Source organism: Poecile atricapillus, chromosome 8 (assembly GCF_030490865.1).
Source record: "Poecile atricapillus isolate bPoeAtr1 chromosome 8, bPoeAtr1.hap1, whole genome shotgun sequence".
Taxonomy (NCBI): domain Eukaryota; kingdom Metazoa; phylum Chordata; class Aves; order Passeriformes; family Paridae; genus Poecile; species Poecile atricapillus.
Window position 1 is genome coordinate 6,833,542 of NC_081256.1, and position 17,415 is coordinate 6,850,956.

A 17,415-nucleotide genomic window follows, 5' to 3' on the forward strand; every position below is an offset into this window, starting at 1 on the left:
TCCAATCTGAACCTCTCCACTTGGCTCAAAAGCGTCATCCTTGCCAGGAAGGGATTAGGCTTCCCATAATTTTCATGTTTCATTCCATTTAAGCCCCTCTGTGCTTGGTCTCCCAAAGTGCCCCAGCGTTTCTGTGAAGCTCTGCAGAGGGACCTGCTGGTCCCGTCCGGCTGTGCTGGCTGCACCTCTGCCTGGAGGGAGAAGGTAAACAGAGAGCGAGGTGGAACAAATGGCTCTTGGTACCGAGGGAGGAAATTATCTCACCGAAACAGATAAAGGCAAGGGGAGGTTTGCGTGGTGCACCCAGAGCTCTCTTGACTGCTGGCGTGACGTAGGCAGTGCCTCCAGCTAAAAGTCCCTGGTGGCCTGGCTGCCTGCCCCAGACCCGGCTTGTGGAGGCTTGTGCGCGCCCAGGACGAGGCTCCCACGCGCCTGGCACCATGTCGGTGACAATCTGCCAGTCCATGGGCTTCGTGGTGTCCGCCCTGGGGATCGGAGGCATCATCGCGTCCACGTGCATGGACCAGTGGAGCACCCAGGACCTGTACAACAACCCGGTGACCGCCGTCTTCAACTACCAGGGCCTGTGGCGCACCTGTGTCCGGGAGAGCTCCGGCTTCACCGAGTGCCGCGGCTACTTCACCATCCTGGGGCTGCCAGGTAGGGCCTGGTGTGCCAGGGGAGAGACGGGAGGGTGCGGGACAATCTCTGTGTGAGCAGTGGGGGATTTTCAGTGGGCAACCCAAATTTCAGCCAAAAACAACCTTGGGTGCCCACCTTGTTTGGAAAACAGGTCTTTGGAGGTACCTCAAGGCAACCCCCCTGCCATGATACCTCATGCTCCCTCAGCTAAGGTTCAGCAAAACTCATTACAGCGAATTATGTACCCTGAGGTATTGCCCAGGCTGCTCCATGGGGAGATTCATGCCCTGTGCCACAGGTGGCTCTGGCTCAGATTCCTGCCCCAGCTGTGTGGCTGTGTGTGGCTCCCCACCAGAAGTCACTAATAGTCTTGTCACTGGAGAAGATCCTTTCCTAAGAGGATATGTCACAGTTCAGCTCACTGTATTTCTATTCGGGCTAACACCACCAGGCTGGATTTCTCCCTAATTCTCCTTTGGTTACAGTTTTTTTCTGCCACGGGAATCATTCCTGTCCCGGTTGTGCCCAGAGTATCTCGGGGTGCAAACAATTAGGTTACAACAGGATTATCTGGGGTTTCTTCTAGCCTTAATACAGTGAGAAAAAAGGCACTTAGACTCTTATACCCATCTGGCCTCTGTGCTTTGATACAGCCAGAATGGAGGGAAGAAGCCAATTATATCAGGAAATCACTGCAGAACTTCTGCAAAATGGCATTTCCAAAACACACAGAAAGGGGCATTGTGCACAAAAATTGCTTCTCTCAAGAGAAGGCACAAATCAAACCAGTATAACCCAGTGTGGCTGTGGCCTCAGCTGGGGAGGTGTTTCATCCCCTGAGCTGTGTTTTTGTGTTGCTCCTCTCTGGATCCTCATTCCCAGCTGGTGTCTGGCTTTGGCTGTGCTGCAGCTTCCCCAGGCAGGTGCCCTGAGGATCATCCTCTTGCTGGAGCTGTGGCTTGGAATGTCCCTGCTTGGACTCTCAGGTACAGAGATGCATTTTCCTAGAAGGACTTGAGCCTGATCCTGCCTGGGCATCCAAAGGATGACATCCAAAGAAAGGTGTTTGTGCGGGGCTGGTATTCACACACTGCTCTCCCAGGCAGCAAAGCCCAGCAGCTTCACCAAGGGAAAACTCAGGGAGCAAAGGGCAGAACAGGCTGGAAAAACTCACTGGGTTAATGGCTGGACTCGATCTTAGAGGTCTTTTCCAACCTTAATGATTTTAGAAAGAGATTAAAATTACCACGTGAGGTAATAATGTGAGGAGTAAATTGAGGTGTAAAAATCAAACCCTCCCCACACAGATTCCCCCACAAGACACTGCAGTTCTTCTAGTTCTTGCAGTTCTTCTGCCCAAAAAGCTTAAAATGACAAAAACTACAACTCTACAGGAAAAGCAATTAACATTTTCAAGTGTTCAGCTCTGGGAACTACACCAATGTTTGAAGAAATCAGAAAACTTGAGGTTTGGGGGGCTTTGTTCCTTCAGAACACCTTCGTTGCTGGCCTCGGCCCTACAGCAAAAAGCAGAAAACTAGGGATGTTATCTTTTTTTTGCAATTCCAAAACCTCCAGACTGGTGTCTGTCGGGTGGGTGTTCATACTCTAAAATGGGAATGTTGAGGGGATGGATTTCCTGCATTAGCAGGATTTTCCTGCATTTAGAGGGGCTGCTGGAGATCGGTGTGTCCACGGCCCTGCCCACAGAAGGGGGTGGAACAAGATGGTCTCAAAAATCCCTTTCAACCCAAACCATCCTGGGATTCTCTCTTTCTTTCCATGATTCCTCAGCTCCATCCCACAAGCTCTGTGGATCCCTCCCAGCCACAGACAGAAATAAGCATCTTATCCTAAATATTGGGGTTTCTGATGAAGCCCTCATCTTAGAGAGGAATTTTCACTTGTGTTTGCCAGGTTTACTGCAGTCACCTACAAAAAGGGACATAAAAGAGCCCAAGGAATAAAGGACAACCATAAAAAATAAAGGTGGTGGATGTATGAGCACCTCAAAGTTGCTGTCCTCACCCTCAGTGGTGTCAGTGAGATGCTGAGGGCTCATTGTGAGGGAATATTAATATTTATGTGGCTCTTTATGTGACCAGTGCTATCAGCACTACCCTACAAAACGAGGTGGAATTTTTCCCTTTCTTTTTAATGAACTGGGCTTGTTCTTCTGTAGCCACCCCCCTCCCTGCTCCCATTTTTCGTCCTGTTATGGATTGTCTGACACTTCCAGTCTCAGGAGAAGCTGGAGCAAAGCCTCGTGTCCCAATGCTGTGCTTTATGGATTGGCTCTGTCTCCCGAATCCTGCTCCTCTGGGCACTTCTTCACACCCACCAGCAGAAAAGGTGGTGCCCCAATCAGAGTGGGGGGAAATTATGCTAAAAATCCATCTTATTATTAATTTGTTCAGATACTATTTAAGTGCATCATCCCCATGATTATTTTAGGTGTATGGCGCCTTGATCTCCAGAAAACCCCCCTCACAAACTACCCCATAGTTAATGGTTTGTCAGCATTTCCATTATCAACCCCTATTTATTATCCTGACAATGGTAATTTATATTGGGAACAATAGTGCCAGAGTGAATAAAAATAATAGGACTCTGGCAAAGCAGCGAGGTGACCCGAGCACATCTAGGAAGTTTTGGGTTCTGAGGTTTTTTTTCACCTCAATCCCTTGCTCCCACAGCAAAGATTAAACTTGTCTTGGCCATAATTTATCTTCAATTTAGTTGGGAATTTTAATTTCAAATAGATTGAGGAAAAATCAAGATAATAGATAGAAATGAGAAATTACCCAGGCAGTTTATGGCTCTGGCTGCTCAGCTATAAACAGTTGCTCTCTGGTGAAATGTGGTACTGGAGGACTGGATGTATTTGTTCTGATTTTGCTTTCTTCTGTTATTTTTTGCTCCTTGCTTTGGTGTGAGATGGTCTGGAGGACATAGTTGGAAACTGAGCACACAGATAAGGGATACATAGCAAAAACAGAGCTGGGCAAGGCTGGTGCTTCACCTTGTGTGGAGATCACGAGGTGATTCCTGCTCAAAGCAGAATTTTGCAGTTTCTCCCAACTTTGCTAAACTACAATCACAGGGCAGTGATTTCCCTGGTTTCTCTGTCGGTGTCTTTTTTCCACATCTGCTCAGGGAGCCTTCTCCAGCAATTTTTCCAGGGACATTTCTTCCTCAGGTCCAAAGTTAGTTTTACCCCTTCAGAAGGGTTGAGACAGCTCTCTGCTGTGGACCAAAGGGTTGTTGGCTCAAAACAGGAGAATATTCTTGCTTTTCCAATGGCAAACTTTGACAGTCTGAGAGAAGCTTGTTCAACTTCTCCAACTCATGAAAATGCCCATGTTCTTAGAGTGCTCAGAGGGAAAAGAGTCCATGAGAATGCAACCATGACTGCCCAGATTTTACATAAATTTCAGTTTGGCTGGTGCAGGGCAGGGCCAGTGCATAGATGTTTCCTGAGGAGAATTCATGTCTAGGAAGCATCAACATTGGCTTCTCTGGATTTTTCCCTTCTATGTTGATGCTTTGACAGAATTTTCTTTCATTTTGTACAGCCCACAACCATTTTGTGGCATAACCATAGCAAATAACCTGATTTTGGAGACAGGGCAGCCCCTGGCCAAGGCGATGGCCTCTGTGCTCCCTGCCCAAAGTTTGTAAGGATGGGAGTTGCTAATTGCCATGTCATGATCATCCACCAGTGATGGCCACGGCAAAGTCTCTTTCAAGGTCTTGAATCTTGGAATCCTTTAAACTCAGCCAGGTCAGCTCCAAATTTTGAAACATCTGCAGGCAGCTGCTGTAACCTGCTTAAAGCCTCTTGAGGTCAATTTTTGGGTGCAGAAGGATTTAGGTGGCCTAGGTAGGCTAGAGACATGTATGAGGACCTGATGGGTTTGCACTCACAGCTGGAGCTGAGGGAGGTGTAGGGACGGGGAAAGGGCCAAGGGAGACCTTTAGAAAGGTCTCAGGAACCCCAATGACACTCAGGGTGGGAGGGGGTGGCAGGGAGCTGGGTGCGTGTGTCACATTTATTGTTTTGAGCCTTTGCACCACAAAAGGATGAGAAACAAGGAAAAAAATCCAAAGGGATCTGGGACGAGGGCCAGAAGAGGAAGGAGCAAAGCTATGGAGATTTGGGGCTGGGCTACAGCTCATAGATGTGTAAGCAAGTTCAGCCTCATGCACCCCAGCTCAGCTGAGGGACCTCAGAGCACCCTCTGGTGTGGATCTGAGCTGGGATGGGGTCCTTCCATGACCCACTTCCCTCACTGAATTCCAGAAAGGCCATTCAAACCTCCTGGCTGTGGACTGCACACTCATGGGCCCTGAGGTGGTCCTGGCAATGGAGGGGCAGGAAGAGGAGGGTGGGTTTGCTTAGTCTGGGCCTGAGCAGGCTGGGCTGGTGTGAGCAGCTGGCAGGGTGTGAGCTGTGTTTGCAAATTTGAGAGCAAACATGAGCTGGAGGTGATTTTTGTGGGAGAGGTGGCGATAACATTCAGGAGCTGCCTGGGCCCAGGGACCGATTTGAGATAACACAGAGTCAACGCCTGGAGAGATAAAGCAACTATGAGCTGGAATAAAGGGGCACTGGGGAGCGGTCACAAAGCCCCCTTCTTTTCCTCATTTGGGTGAACCACTGGAGTTGTCCCAATGCTCAGTGGGAGCCCTGTTCTCTGCTCCTTGGTGAGCTGCAGCCTCACCATTCCCCTTCCTCAGACACAGCTCAGCATTTCCACATGGATTGGGAAACCCTCTGGCCAAGCATTCAGCCACTGGAGAAAATCCACAGATTGCTTGGAGAGAGATTCCCATCCTTTAATCCATCCTGGACGTGGTCATCTCCATGGGATGGCTGGAGATGAGCATCAGGCTGTAGTGAAGGGGCTCAGCCTTGTTCCACAGCTTTCCTCTCACCCAACCCCTTCTTGGGTTGTGCTCTGAGCCAACAGTTCAAATGAAACTCTCAGGGGATCTTCTGTTACCTGGGAAAATGGGATTACTGTATTTTTCCCTATCATGGGAAGCTCATAAACAACCATTAAAAATAAGTTTAAAATCTGCATATTTGAGAAAGGCAAAGGAAATATGCTAGGGAAGGGTTGGGAAGGAAAGAAGTCTGGATTTTGTCTCCAGAACTCTGCTACAAGCATCCAAAAAGGAAGGTGTGGAAGCTCTGAATGCCCACTCTTTCCACGTGTGGTTCTAGTCAGAGCAGGAGAAATGGCAATGGGATGGCTGGAGGACACTTCAGCCAATACTTTTGGGGATGAACAAACAGAAGCCCCAAACCACAATAATTTTTCAAACATGACAACATATGGAGTGCTGAGCATGGCTGAGTGTTTCACTCTTAACTGAGGACTGCAGCATGACCATCAGCAGCAAAATTCCTTCCTCAGCTCCATTTTTGGGGACAGCACACAAGGCTTCAGTGGGGAATGTCCAGCCCTGTGTTGGTTCCTCTTCTTTAGAAAGACATGGTTCCATCTGGCCCTGCAAATCAAAGCCAGACTGGTTCTCCTGAACTTTCCTGCACACCTGGAGATTTTGATGGTGCTTTTTGATGCTACACCATTTCTCTGGGGTTTTGATGTCCATGAGTAAGAGCCACGATGAGAAACAGCATCTTCATCCACAGGAGAAAATTCCACTCCCGGTGAAAGGTTACTGAGGTGAGGCCCAGGGATGGGCCTCTTTCCAATAGGTGTCTTGGGATCAGCAGAGCTTGGGATGTGAAATACTGGAGAAGGAGAAGAAAAGGACCCTGTTAGTTTGAAGAGCAGCTCCTGCTGCACAGAACCAGCAGCCAGGTTGGAGGAAGGAGTGTGTGTCCCCTCCCACCAAAGCAAATGTGGATATAGGGATGGAAGGGCCACCACTGCTGGTATTCCTGCAACCACCCAGATGTCCAGCTGAGCATAAATAACTGTCTTTTAAAGGGAGGCAGAGGTGTTTGGGGAAAAAAAAAGCCAGAAAAAATATGTTCACCCCTTTAGTTCTCCCCCTTTGCTTCCTTTTTCCTCCCCAGGGGTTATTTTAGCTATGACCAGTCTATGGGTTCATTTCTCTGTGCACTGTTGCACACACTTGGGAATAGGGGTTACGTCTCAAAGGCTCACTCTGACATGTTCTGATGAGGTTCAGCCCAGAAAAAGGGATGTGGGCTCTTAACCACTGGATGGCCAGAAACAAGAAGGTTGGAAGGTGGGAAGGAAAGGAGTCATCCTGGAGAGCTGCTGAGGAGCATCAGGGCTTGGATAAAACCAGATTTTCTAAACAGGGACACAGTTCTGGCTGTGGGACCACAAGGGATGGGGGGATGGAGAACTGACCACATTTTAGCGCTTTTTGTCCTTCTGTCTTCCAGGTTCTTCCCATTCCTAGTTGTTGTCTCAGCTTCTAAGTCTTCTCCAGCCTTGATCTATCACAAAACATTATCCAAAATGAGGAATTTTAGTCAGCATTCTTTGTCCTTCACAGAGGATGAGCAGCTCTACCATCTCTGGTTCTTGAGAGTTCCCTCCTATGGTTTTTGTTCACTTTATTGTTTTTGCTGGCAACTTTAGGTAGGTGAGAACCAACCCTTCCTGTGACATAAACTTGCCAAAGTGAGTGAAAATTATGACATTTGAATAGAACTGATGGAAGAAAAGATGTCTTGTGCCTGACCCGAGAGGGCTGTGATTTCCACGAGACATGGAATTGTGCTCTGGCTGCCCCAGCAGAGCCCCCCAAGCTGAGGTATGTCCTGGATGGTTGTTCTCCAGAAGGCAGGAGCAATATCCAGGGTGTAATAACCCCATTATAGCTCCTCCATGGACACAAATCAACCTTTCCTCTCTTCCTGGTGGCTTTCACATGGTTTCACATCCAGGTGCTGGTGTGGATGGTGCCTGTGGTATGGACAGTTTAGAGCAGGAATTTGTTTATAGGTCAGGACTGAGGTAAATCAGTTGGAGGGGGATACTGGATGAGAATGGATGAGTGTAAAGCCTGGAAGGTCCTTGTACCTCTCTTGGCAGAGTGGCACAGTGGATTTATATTGCTCCCATGAGCCCAGCACCTCTCCACTGTGATAATGAATTTCCCACTTTTTATATCCCCCATCCCTTTCCCAGGACCATCCCTCCAGTCAATAAGGACAAGCACCCCCTCAGAAAGGCCATTTCCCATGGTCCCAATGCTCTCTTCCCTCCCACATGGGTTTCAGTGTGTCCTCATGATGGCAGTGGGGATGTGGGTGGGTGGAGAACAGGGCTGGAGGAGCTTTGCTGGATCAGTCTGGGGCTCTTGGCTTGGTGCCCTGGGTTGTGCCATGGTCAACATCCAAAGGAAGCTCAGTGATGCCTGAGGGCTCCTCAAGGAGCAGCCACATCCCTGGGCTGGGCTGGGCTGGACTGGTGCCCCCACATCCTCTGACAGAGCCCTGTCACTCATTGTGCCCCTTGTGCAGACACCTCCATGGGGGACAGATTGTGTGACAGCATCAGCAGAGGCACAGAGAGGGGGTGGCCTGGGCCAGGTGCTGAATTCCCCTGGGGACACAGTCCTTGCCCCATGGCAAGCAGGCAGGAGAGGCCCCAATGGGGTTTCAGGGGGCTGGCCAAGCCCCAAGTGGGTTGCCCAACACTCGGCAGAGCGCGGCTGCTTAAACGTGGAAGGACAAGCACTTCTAAAGGACAAAAGCCCCTATCTCCAGCCCTGCCGGCACAAACCTCCCCGGCAGCGAGAATGAAACTGGACTATCTTGCAAAAACACTTTGAGCAAACAGCGCTCAATGGAAAGCATCTGATAAGAGCAGCTGCACTCCTGGTGGCTCAGGCAAGACGACTCCGGTGCCCCATTAGGACTGCGGCTCCCTCGGGGCCGTGCCACCTCCGCTCTCCGGGGACACAGCATGTCCACCACCATCTGCCAGGTGATGGGGTTCCTCGTGTCACTGCTGGGCATTGGGGGGACCATCATGGCCACGGCCATGGACACGTGGAGCACGCAGGACCTGTACGACAACCCGGTCACGGCTGTGTTCCAGTACCAGGGGCTGTGGAGGAGCTGCGTGAGGCAGAGCTCCGGCTTCACGGAGTGTCGGCCGTATTTCACTATCCTTGGGCTGCCAGGTAGGGGCAAAAACACTCCAGGTGTCACCCAGGGGCTGTCCTGGAGCTCTGCACAGTTTTCATCTGAAATAAGGAGCAGGTATCTGCTCTTTGAGGGGAATAACATTTCCAGTGTTACGTTATGAGCATAAAAATAGGGGCATATTTGCTGGCAAAATAATTTTTGTGTTGGAGTTTGTTGGTGGGGGTTAGAACCTGGAGCATGTGTGGGGGATCTCTGGCTGAGCATCACTGGTTCAGCACCACTGCTGACATAAATCTCACCTCCACTGAGGTGAGGGGAGCAAGGATGTTTAACTCCCCAGGTATTGTCCTTTGGAATGGAAACACAAGGAAAAAGGCTGTATGCAATTGTGTAGTGTTATCAGACAATGGAAATAATTGAAATGTACTGTTTTTCCATGGACAGAACTGGAACAGGAGAAATCTGCCTGTGAGAGGCATGGGTAGGAAGGGGACGAAGGGGAAAGGTGTGTTCAGTCACTCCCCATCACCAGGGCAGTGTTAGTGTCTACAGAAGCAGGGTGCAAAGGCATATTGCTGTTCTGTTTGCTTGCTAATATTCCCAAAAGAGCTGGTTTTCCCACCCCACTGTATGTGAGGGTATTCCAGTGCTCCCAGCCCAGCAGTAGATTGGGAGTGTTTCTCCTGGTGCATGATCACAAAAAGGTCCGAGCAAGCACTGCTGTTCACAGGCTTTCTGCAGCTGTTGATCCAAGGGTGATGTGTGTTCCAGCCCTGTATCCTCAGGGATGCCATCCTTAGGGATGCCATCCTCAAGGGTACCCTGAAGCTCTGCTGAGGGCCTGTGACTCTCCATGGGATGCCATGGAATAAATGTGTCTCTGTGTACCCAGCTTCAGGATTGCCAGGTGAATTCTTTCCCATTTGGAAGACCAAACCTGATATTCAGAGTCACCCCTCCCATGGTAATATTTATTTTAAAGACTAAAAATTAGATTTATCCAACTATCTCTACAAAATGTTGACCACTATATCTCTTCATAATGCTGTGGGCAGGTGATTGTGTTTTAAATGAGCCATAAGGAAATGGGAACCATCATTTTGATGTCAATTTATCCCAATCAAGATTTTATTTTTTCAGTTATTTTTAAGTAATATGGCAATATAGAAATGTGCAAAGCACTCACAGATAATTTCTGTTGTTAAAGATATCCTGTCAGAGTTATCTTTATTAATCCATTTAATTGATTCATTCCTTCAAACATATAGAAAAAACGCCCCTGCTGGAATTTGCTTAACCTAAACACCTGCAGCAATCTACTTAATTTCCCTAAAATTTCTATATCCCATCAATCATTACTGGACATAAAGTCAGATTACACTTCTTTATTATGTATTAGCAACAGAAATGCAGGAGATGGTCATTTAAATGACTTGAAATTGTTTTAACTTGCTCAACTCTTTCCACCCACATGGGGGAGGAAGACGACTACCCAGTTCTCCTTACCTCTGGAAAACAGGGGTGCAGGCTGTGGTTTCACATCTCTGGCATTTATTTTGGTGGAGGAGCTATTTCTCTTGGTGTTTTTGCTATTCTCTTGTTGTGGATAACCAGCCCTTGTATGGAAGCCGAGTTATCTTCCCTCATGCAAAAGGCGTGTGCGAAAGGCAGGTTTGTAATTCTGGGGCTTTTTGCTTCCTACTGCTCCTGATACCACTTTTCCATAGTCTCCCACTTTGTTTGCCTAAGCCCTTCCACTCCTTCCTCCAAGCAGAGGTCATTCACCTTTGGAAAAGCAGCTCTTTTCAGAGGACTTTCAACGGATGCCAAAATTCCCTTGAAACTGCAGTGCTGCCTTTCCAAACAGCTCCCACTTCAAGTCCCATGAGCCAAGTGGAGAGGTCTTTGTGCCACAGCAGGCCTGGGAGAACTTCCTTCTTTCCACCTCTTAGTGGAGATGGCGCATAACTCAGTCTCACGGAGGCAGGAATGGCTGCTGATCATTATCTGGAATTTTTTCTGTCATGTCCTGTTGTGCTCCTCTTCCCCCTCCTTTTCCTACAGCTCCTTTCAACGGAGATTCACGACAGTGCTCCAGCAAAAGTGGAACATCCTTGGCTGCTTGGCTTGGCCACGCCTGTTGTGTCCTTCCATGGGCACCCAAGGCACTGGGAACACCTCTCCTGAGAACCAACAGACTCTCTGTGGGATCTTTGTTTGGGGTCACTGCTTGGCGGGTTGAAATCACCCCAGTGATGACACCCAGGAACCTGCAGGAAACACCCAGGAATGAAGGAAGGAATGACTGTCTTGGGGACAAGGAGCTTCAATCATGATCCATAGTCTTGGATTATCAGCCTCTCCTGCCTGCCCTGAAACTAAAGCATTTGCCAAGAAACTTTGGTGGTTGCAAAGACAAATGAAGATTGAAATTTCCTCCTCTTTCTTCCTCCCATCAGGTGCTGCGGAACAACCTCTGAGGGCTGATAAGGCATATCCGACATTCCCTGATGGATCATAACTAATGAGCTCCTACCTGGGGGCTGATGAATGGGAGATTGAAAACCCCTGGCTCGTTAGCTCTCGTTATCAGCTGATAAGGGCAAATTGAGTCATAGGAGCTGAGGCAGTGGGACTGCTGGATGGGAGAAGGTGGTGTATTCCTGGCCTGTGGAATGGCAGCTCTCCCGTTTCCGTGTGCAATGTAGTGCCAGAGTGGTTCCGCTCCTCTTGCCGTCACCCCACAGGCCAGGAGAGCCACCCAGGCACCCAGCAGCCTCCTGGGAAGGGTTTGCAAGCCCTTCTCCCAACCTGTGCAAGGGCTCTGTGCTCCCCTGCGCCCTTGGGCGCCGCGGTCACCCAGCAAAGGGGTGACAGAGCAGAGAAGTCCCCAGGGCTGTGGAATGTTTTCCACCTGTTTCACTCCATCACGAGCCCACTTTCTCTTCCCTGAAGAAGGGCAGTCATGCTTGGGGAGCACCAAAGCCAGACCCAGGGCTGTGGGATCACGTGTCAGGGCAAGGAGAGGCTGCAAAGTGTCCCAGCCAAATCCCAACAGCCCTTGAAATACCTCCCAGCACCCCGCCAGGGCTCTGCCGCCTTCTTGTCTCTTCCTGCCAGGGACTCGTGCACAAGTGAGGAGGGGAAGTGTCTGGGAAAAGATGGGATATGTGCCACCTTATTAGAGAATCACCTTGGTATTCAAGTACTCTTTCCCTGACCACTTCTCCAAGTTTTGAAGGTGCAAGTGTCCCTTTTCCTTCTACTTTTCTACTCCACCCAAGAGGAGTCTGAAAGGTTTTTGCCTCCTTCAATCCTCAGCTCCCATGGGTGCCCCAGATAATACGGAGTAGATCCAGTGCCCAATTTCCAAGGTTTTCTTCTTCAATATTTCTGTTTTCAGACAGAGGTAATCTTTGAAAATCCCCCAGACTCTGACAAATCCCATTTCAGTCACTCAACGAGGCTCTTGCTGTTTTCTGTGCAGCGATGTTCCAGGCTGTGAGGGCCCTCATGATCGTGGGGATCGTCCTGGGAATCCTCGGCCTCCTTGTGTGCATTTTTGCTCTGAAATGCATCCGGATTGGGAGCATGGAGGATACTGCCAAAGCCAACATGACCCTGACCTCTGGCATCATGTTCATTGTTGCTGGTAAGTGGGACCTGTCGTGTCTTCCACGTGGAAGGCTTTGCATTTACCTGGAATTGAGGACTGGGCAAGTCTTTGTGCATTTCTGAAGTTACTGGCTTTGTCCTCCAACCTGATTTCCTGTGGTCAAATATTTTTTACCTCTGATTAGGAAATAAAAAAGAAAAAAATCTCGGGAAACAGAAATTTCTATGGACAAAACATGGAAGGCTGAAAAAATATCCCATAGATGTAAAAGGAAGTATATACCTTGATTTGTTTTATATATGTTGTTACCATATATTATTACAGCCTGTATTTATATAGAATAATTTTTTCCAGTTTAAGACTTTATCCATAATAATTCTAGGAAGATTCCCCCAGGTGACTTCTTGCACTGTGTGGCTCTCAGTCTGTCCTTCTGTCCCATCTCAGGCCTGTGTGCCATCACTGGAGTGTCTGTGTTTGCCAACATGCTGGTCACAAACTTCTGGATGTCCACCACCAACATGTACCAGGGAATGCAGAACGTCCAGAACAGGTGGGTGCTCAGCTGGCTCACTTGCTACACGGTGGAAATCTCCCTCAGGGCTGCTGCTGAAGGATTGGCAAACTCTGGGAGTATGTTGGAAAGGTTGCAGGACTTGGAAGATTGTTCTTAGGAGATAGAGCCTCTTGTCTGGGCTGGAGATAAGCAAGTGGACTGGGATGTCTCTGTCCTTGAAGCTCAAGAACGAGACAGGAGGAGGCCATTGGGGTTCAGACTGCAGGTGGGACTTCTGGGAACTTCTGGGGTCTTCTGGGTACAACTGTAGGGCCAGAGGGAGGAATATACAGTGTGTCTGGGCAGCAGCAGACACCCTGTCACACCCTAACCAGCCAGGCCTCCTTTGCAGGTACACCTTTGGCTCAGCCCTCTTCGTCGGATGGGTGGCAGGGGGCCTGGCCCTCGTGGGAGGCATCATGATGTGCCTTGCTTGCAAAGGGCTCATCCCAGAAGAATCCCGGTAAGCTGAGCTGGGTGGACATGGGAAGGGATTGCAGGAAACCTGGGGTGTCCAGATCTCCCACAGCCCGCCCACGACGTGTGGCTGTGTAACACCCCTGCCATGATAGTCCTTGTGAGGATGGAAACACAGAGTCCCTTAGGCTGGAAAGGATCAGAGTCCAGACATTAGTTCAGCACTGCCAAAGTCACCACTACCTGAAGTCCGCGATTAGTGAGTTGCCCTCTGTGGGTCCAAAGTGAGCATTTGGCCTCCCTGACCCTGTGACTCACACAAGAACAGAGAGGACATGAGAACCGACCTCAAAATGTGACATTGGCACTGTGCTGGCACATTCAGGCCCGTGAACTGCAGGTTGCACAGCAGATCGTGAGATCAGGGGTAGACTGCATCAGCTGAGCCATGATTTACATGGAACTGTAGAATTCCAGAGTGGTTTTGGTTGGGAGGGACCTAAAGCCCATCCCATTCCACCCCTGTCACGTGCAGTGACACTTTCCATAGAGCAGGTAGCTCCAAGCCTTGTCCAGCCTGGCCAGGAACACTTCCAGGGATGGTGTAACTTGTACTCCCATAGCCGGTCACTGTAGGTGGGTCCATCACTCCACCAATGATTTTTTCAAGGGAAAGAAAGTGGCTAAGAAAGAACCTGAAAGGGACTTGCAGCTTTCCACAGGTGGTGGGCTGAGCTCTCTGACTCCCTCCAAGTGATGGCACAGCACAGAGTTCCCTAAAACCCACTGTGAGTGCAGGGTGCCATGTTGGGCAGTCACTAATGTTCCTCTTGCGTCTCTTCCAGCTACAAAGCCGTGTCCTACAACGCCTCGGGCAGGAACATCTCCTACAGGACAGGGCCCTACAAGGTTGGCTCTGGCTATGAAGCTGACCCGAAGACCAGGAAGGGTGCAGGATATGAAGAAGCTCCTCGAAATGAGGATGTGAGACGCTCGTACCCTGCGAAATACGATTATGTCTAGCAGACCTTCTGGCCTTGAGTTGTGCTATCAGATATTTTTAACTTCACAAGCAAAAAGTGCAGCAAACCAAGCAGTCTGTAAATAGGATTGTGTTTTCTAGCAACTTTTCTCTACTCTGAGGTTGCATCTTTGTTGTGAACGTCAGTTTTACTCAACTGCCCGTTAGTATTAACAGCACTGGGAGGTCTGTGACCAAAGTAAGACCTTGTGGTGCTCTCAGAGTAGAACATTTTGCTCCTATTTTCTGTATAAACAGATACACAGGAGCAGTGCCTTGTGCCCTTTCTTAATTGTTCAAAGAGCAAAAAATTCCCCTTTGATAATCGCTGTGTATTTGAAGTAAATTCAGTTGTGTCCCCTTGGCTGTGCCCAAAACAAACAGAGCCTGTGGTCAGGGCATTTTCCTCCCTGGTGACTTCTCTACCCAGTCCCACCTTTGCTTTGCTGGTTGTACTCCAAGGCTGATCTGCTCTGATATTTAATCTGATTTCTGTTACTTAGATGTTTGCTGGAGCCTGTGATAGCAAAGTGTATTTATTTCTTCGGATCTCTCCAGGGAAAGTGCATAATCCATTGTTATTCCTGCACTAATAGCTCCCAACCTCCGTGTACCACTGGTGTTCCTGCAGATGTCATCTTTAATGGGGCCAGGAGAATTTCTCATTCAGAATTAATTCAAGTTCCCTTTGGAGCAGGAATCCCAGGGAGTATTAAATGTGTAACTCCACACTGACATCAGGACTTCCCTGTGGTAATTCTCTCCCTAATGATGGGAAGATTAACTCCATAGTGGAATGTTGCCTCCTCCAGCCAATCCATCAGAGAGGGAGTTTATCTGAAGGGGGAACAGGGAGACATGTCAGAACTTTTGTGGGAAGAGAGAGCTGTGAGCTCTCAGCAGGTCCTCCCACCTGGCTCCAGAGCACATCCTAAAAAAGCTCTGGACAATGCCTATGAATAGAAAGAAGGGATGAGCTAGAGAGAAAAAAGGGGTCCAGACCCTGCAAAATAACCATTTTAATGGCATCTGCATTGGGCTTGAGCACCACTCCTCAGGATTACAAGTTCTCTGAAGGAATTCAGTTCAGGCAAAACGGTTTCTGTGAAATGCTGGTGCTCCCTGAGTGTTTGATATCTTGGAGGGATCAGAATCTGCAGCTGAACATTTCTGCTGAGTTGGACCTTTGGAAGGTCGAGTTTCCACCAGCTGAGCTGGCATCTCTGGTGGCTCCTAAGATTAGAGGGGGCAGGCTGTGCTCCCAGTGAGCACGAACTGCACCCCCTTCTCCCTGTGTCCATCACTGCTCCATAAACCTCAGTTTCCATAAACCCCAGCTTTCCACCAGCTTTCCATAACCACCAGCTCTCCACCCCACATGGAGGCAAATCCCCAGCACAGGTACAGGAGGTCCTGGGGAAGGTCAGCAGGAGGAAGAGGGAACACCTGGCAGGTGGCTGGAGGAAGCAGAGGGGTGGGAAGAGCTCCCAGCCAACAGCAGCTCAGGCTGGATGTTGGCCACCTGGGATAAATCCCTGTGGGATGTCAGTACTGACCCTCCCTTTTGTTCTGCCAAAGAACTTGCTCTAAGGACTTGTTTTTAAAGGAGAAGAATTTATTTTGCAGAGCTAGATCCTGTTCTATTTTAAAAACATTCCTACTCTTTTCCATAGTTTGTATCTCTCAGTATAAACTTATATTTTCTTCCTTTATTTTTTCCTGCTGAATTTATTTTTTCTTTTTTTCTCGTTTGTTTTGTTGGTTATTGTTTCCTTTTTTTACGTGGATATTAAAAAAAAGATAAAGTCTTAAAGACCAGAATCACTGTTTCCAGTTGTTCTTTTCTTGTCAAAGTCATCAGCTCCAACCTTGCTGCTCAGCCAAACCCCACCAGCTCATGTTCCACATATTCTTGGAAGGAGTGTGGACACAGATGGGTGGTTCAGAGAAAAAAGAAAAGATTTGGGTGTTTTATTTCTTTAGAAAGATATAATGAGTCACATGATGAGAGAAAATATCAGAAATTCCAATTAATAATTGTTGGGGGACCTCAAATCAGTGATGTGATGAAGTCACAGATCCTTGGTGGGACCCTGAGCTTGCTGAGGGGTAGAGCGCAGCAAGATTCAGGGTAGAGATTAAACACTTCTAAACACTTCAATGTTCTTATGAGGGCAGAAAAATTACGGGTATGTTCTCAGCCTCCACTGGAAAGGGGCTGAAAAGCCCAGGAATGTTTAATTTAGATAGGAAACACATAAGTGGTGCTGAGGGAAAGGTAAACAGGGGAATGTGAAAGGCAAGAAAACACACAGAAAAATTCAAAATGCAGGTTTACTACCGAGTTAGAACTCAAAAAAATTCCCGAGGAAACAGCTTTGAAAGTTACATTTTATTTTTCTGCTACACAAATGCTGCAACAAAGTCGAGCCAGCTATCTCTCGGTCACACTTTGATGTGTGCAGGCGTGTAGATGACAAGATTAGGGGCAGGAGCCTTATGGGGAGCTGACAGAGAGCTGTATCCGGGAATTCCTGCCCTTGCTGGGCTCCTAATCTTCCAGCATCAGTTTCTCATTTCCTTGCCTCGGCCGAAAACTCGCAGGATGAAATATTTTAATGCAGTGAACTCCACTGAAAAAAATCCCATTCCCGAGCAGAGAATCATTTATTTATGAGCCTGGCTGTGGCGTAACTATACTTGGTGTTACAGCTGCTCCTGTGTTTGTGGCCCTGAGGGACCTTATCTCGTGCTCAGCACCATGGAGGGTGGTGAGCATCATTGCTGGGAATGACAGCACCGGCAGCATCCACGGCCACGGAACTGCAGCTCCTGGAGAGCTCGGGATCTGGACTCGGAGCTGCTGGAGAGAGTCCAGAGGGGGCACCAGGATGAGCAGAGGATGGAGCAGCTCTGCTGGGAGGAAAGGCTGGGAGAGTTGGGATTGTTCAGCCTGGAGAGACGCTCTGGGGTGAGCTCATTGTGGCCTTGCAGTGCCTGAAGGAGCCAACAGGAAACATGGAGAGAGAATATTTATGATGGACTGGAGTGACAGG

At 48.8% G+C, this 17,415-nt stretch overlaps 1 protein-coding gene across 2 annotated transcripts; it reads left to right on the top strand.

Annotated features, from left to right (window-relative positions):
• Positions 1 to 440: 440 nt before the first annotated feature.
• On the top strand, positions 441 to 16,173 carry CLDN18 (claudin 18). 2 transcript variants are annotated; one of them, XM_058844519.1, is made up of 5 exons: positions 441 to 660; positions 12,237 to 12,401; positions 12,813 to 12,918; positions 13,274 to 13,384; positions 14,184 to 16,173. In XM_058844519.1, the coding sequence occupies exons 1-5, from the start codon at positions 441 to 443 to the stop codon at positions 14,359 to 14,361; spliced, it is 780 nt and encodes a 259-aa protein (XP_058700502.1). In that variant the 3' UTR covers positions 14,362 to 16,173. The 2 variants fall into 2 exon arrangements, with proteins under 2 accessions (XP_058700502.1, XP_058700501.1); XM_058844518.1 differs by lacking the exon at positions 441 to 660 and adding an exon at positions 8,345 to 8,784.
• Positions 16,174 to 17,415: the final 1,242 nt, after the last annotated feature.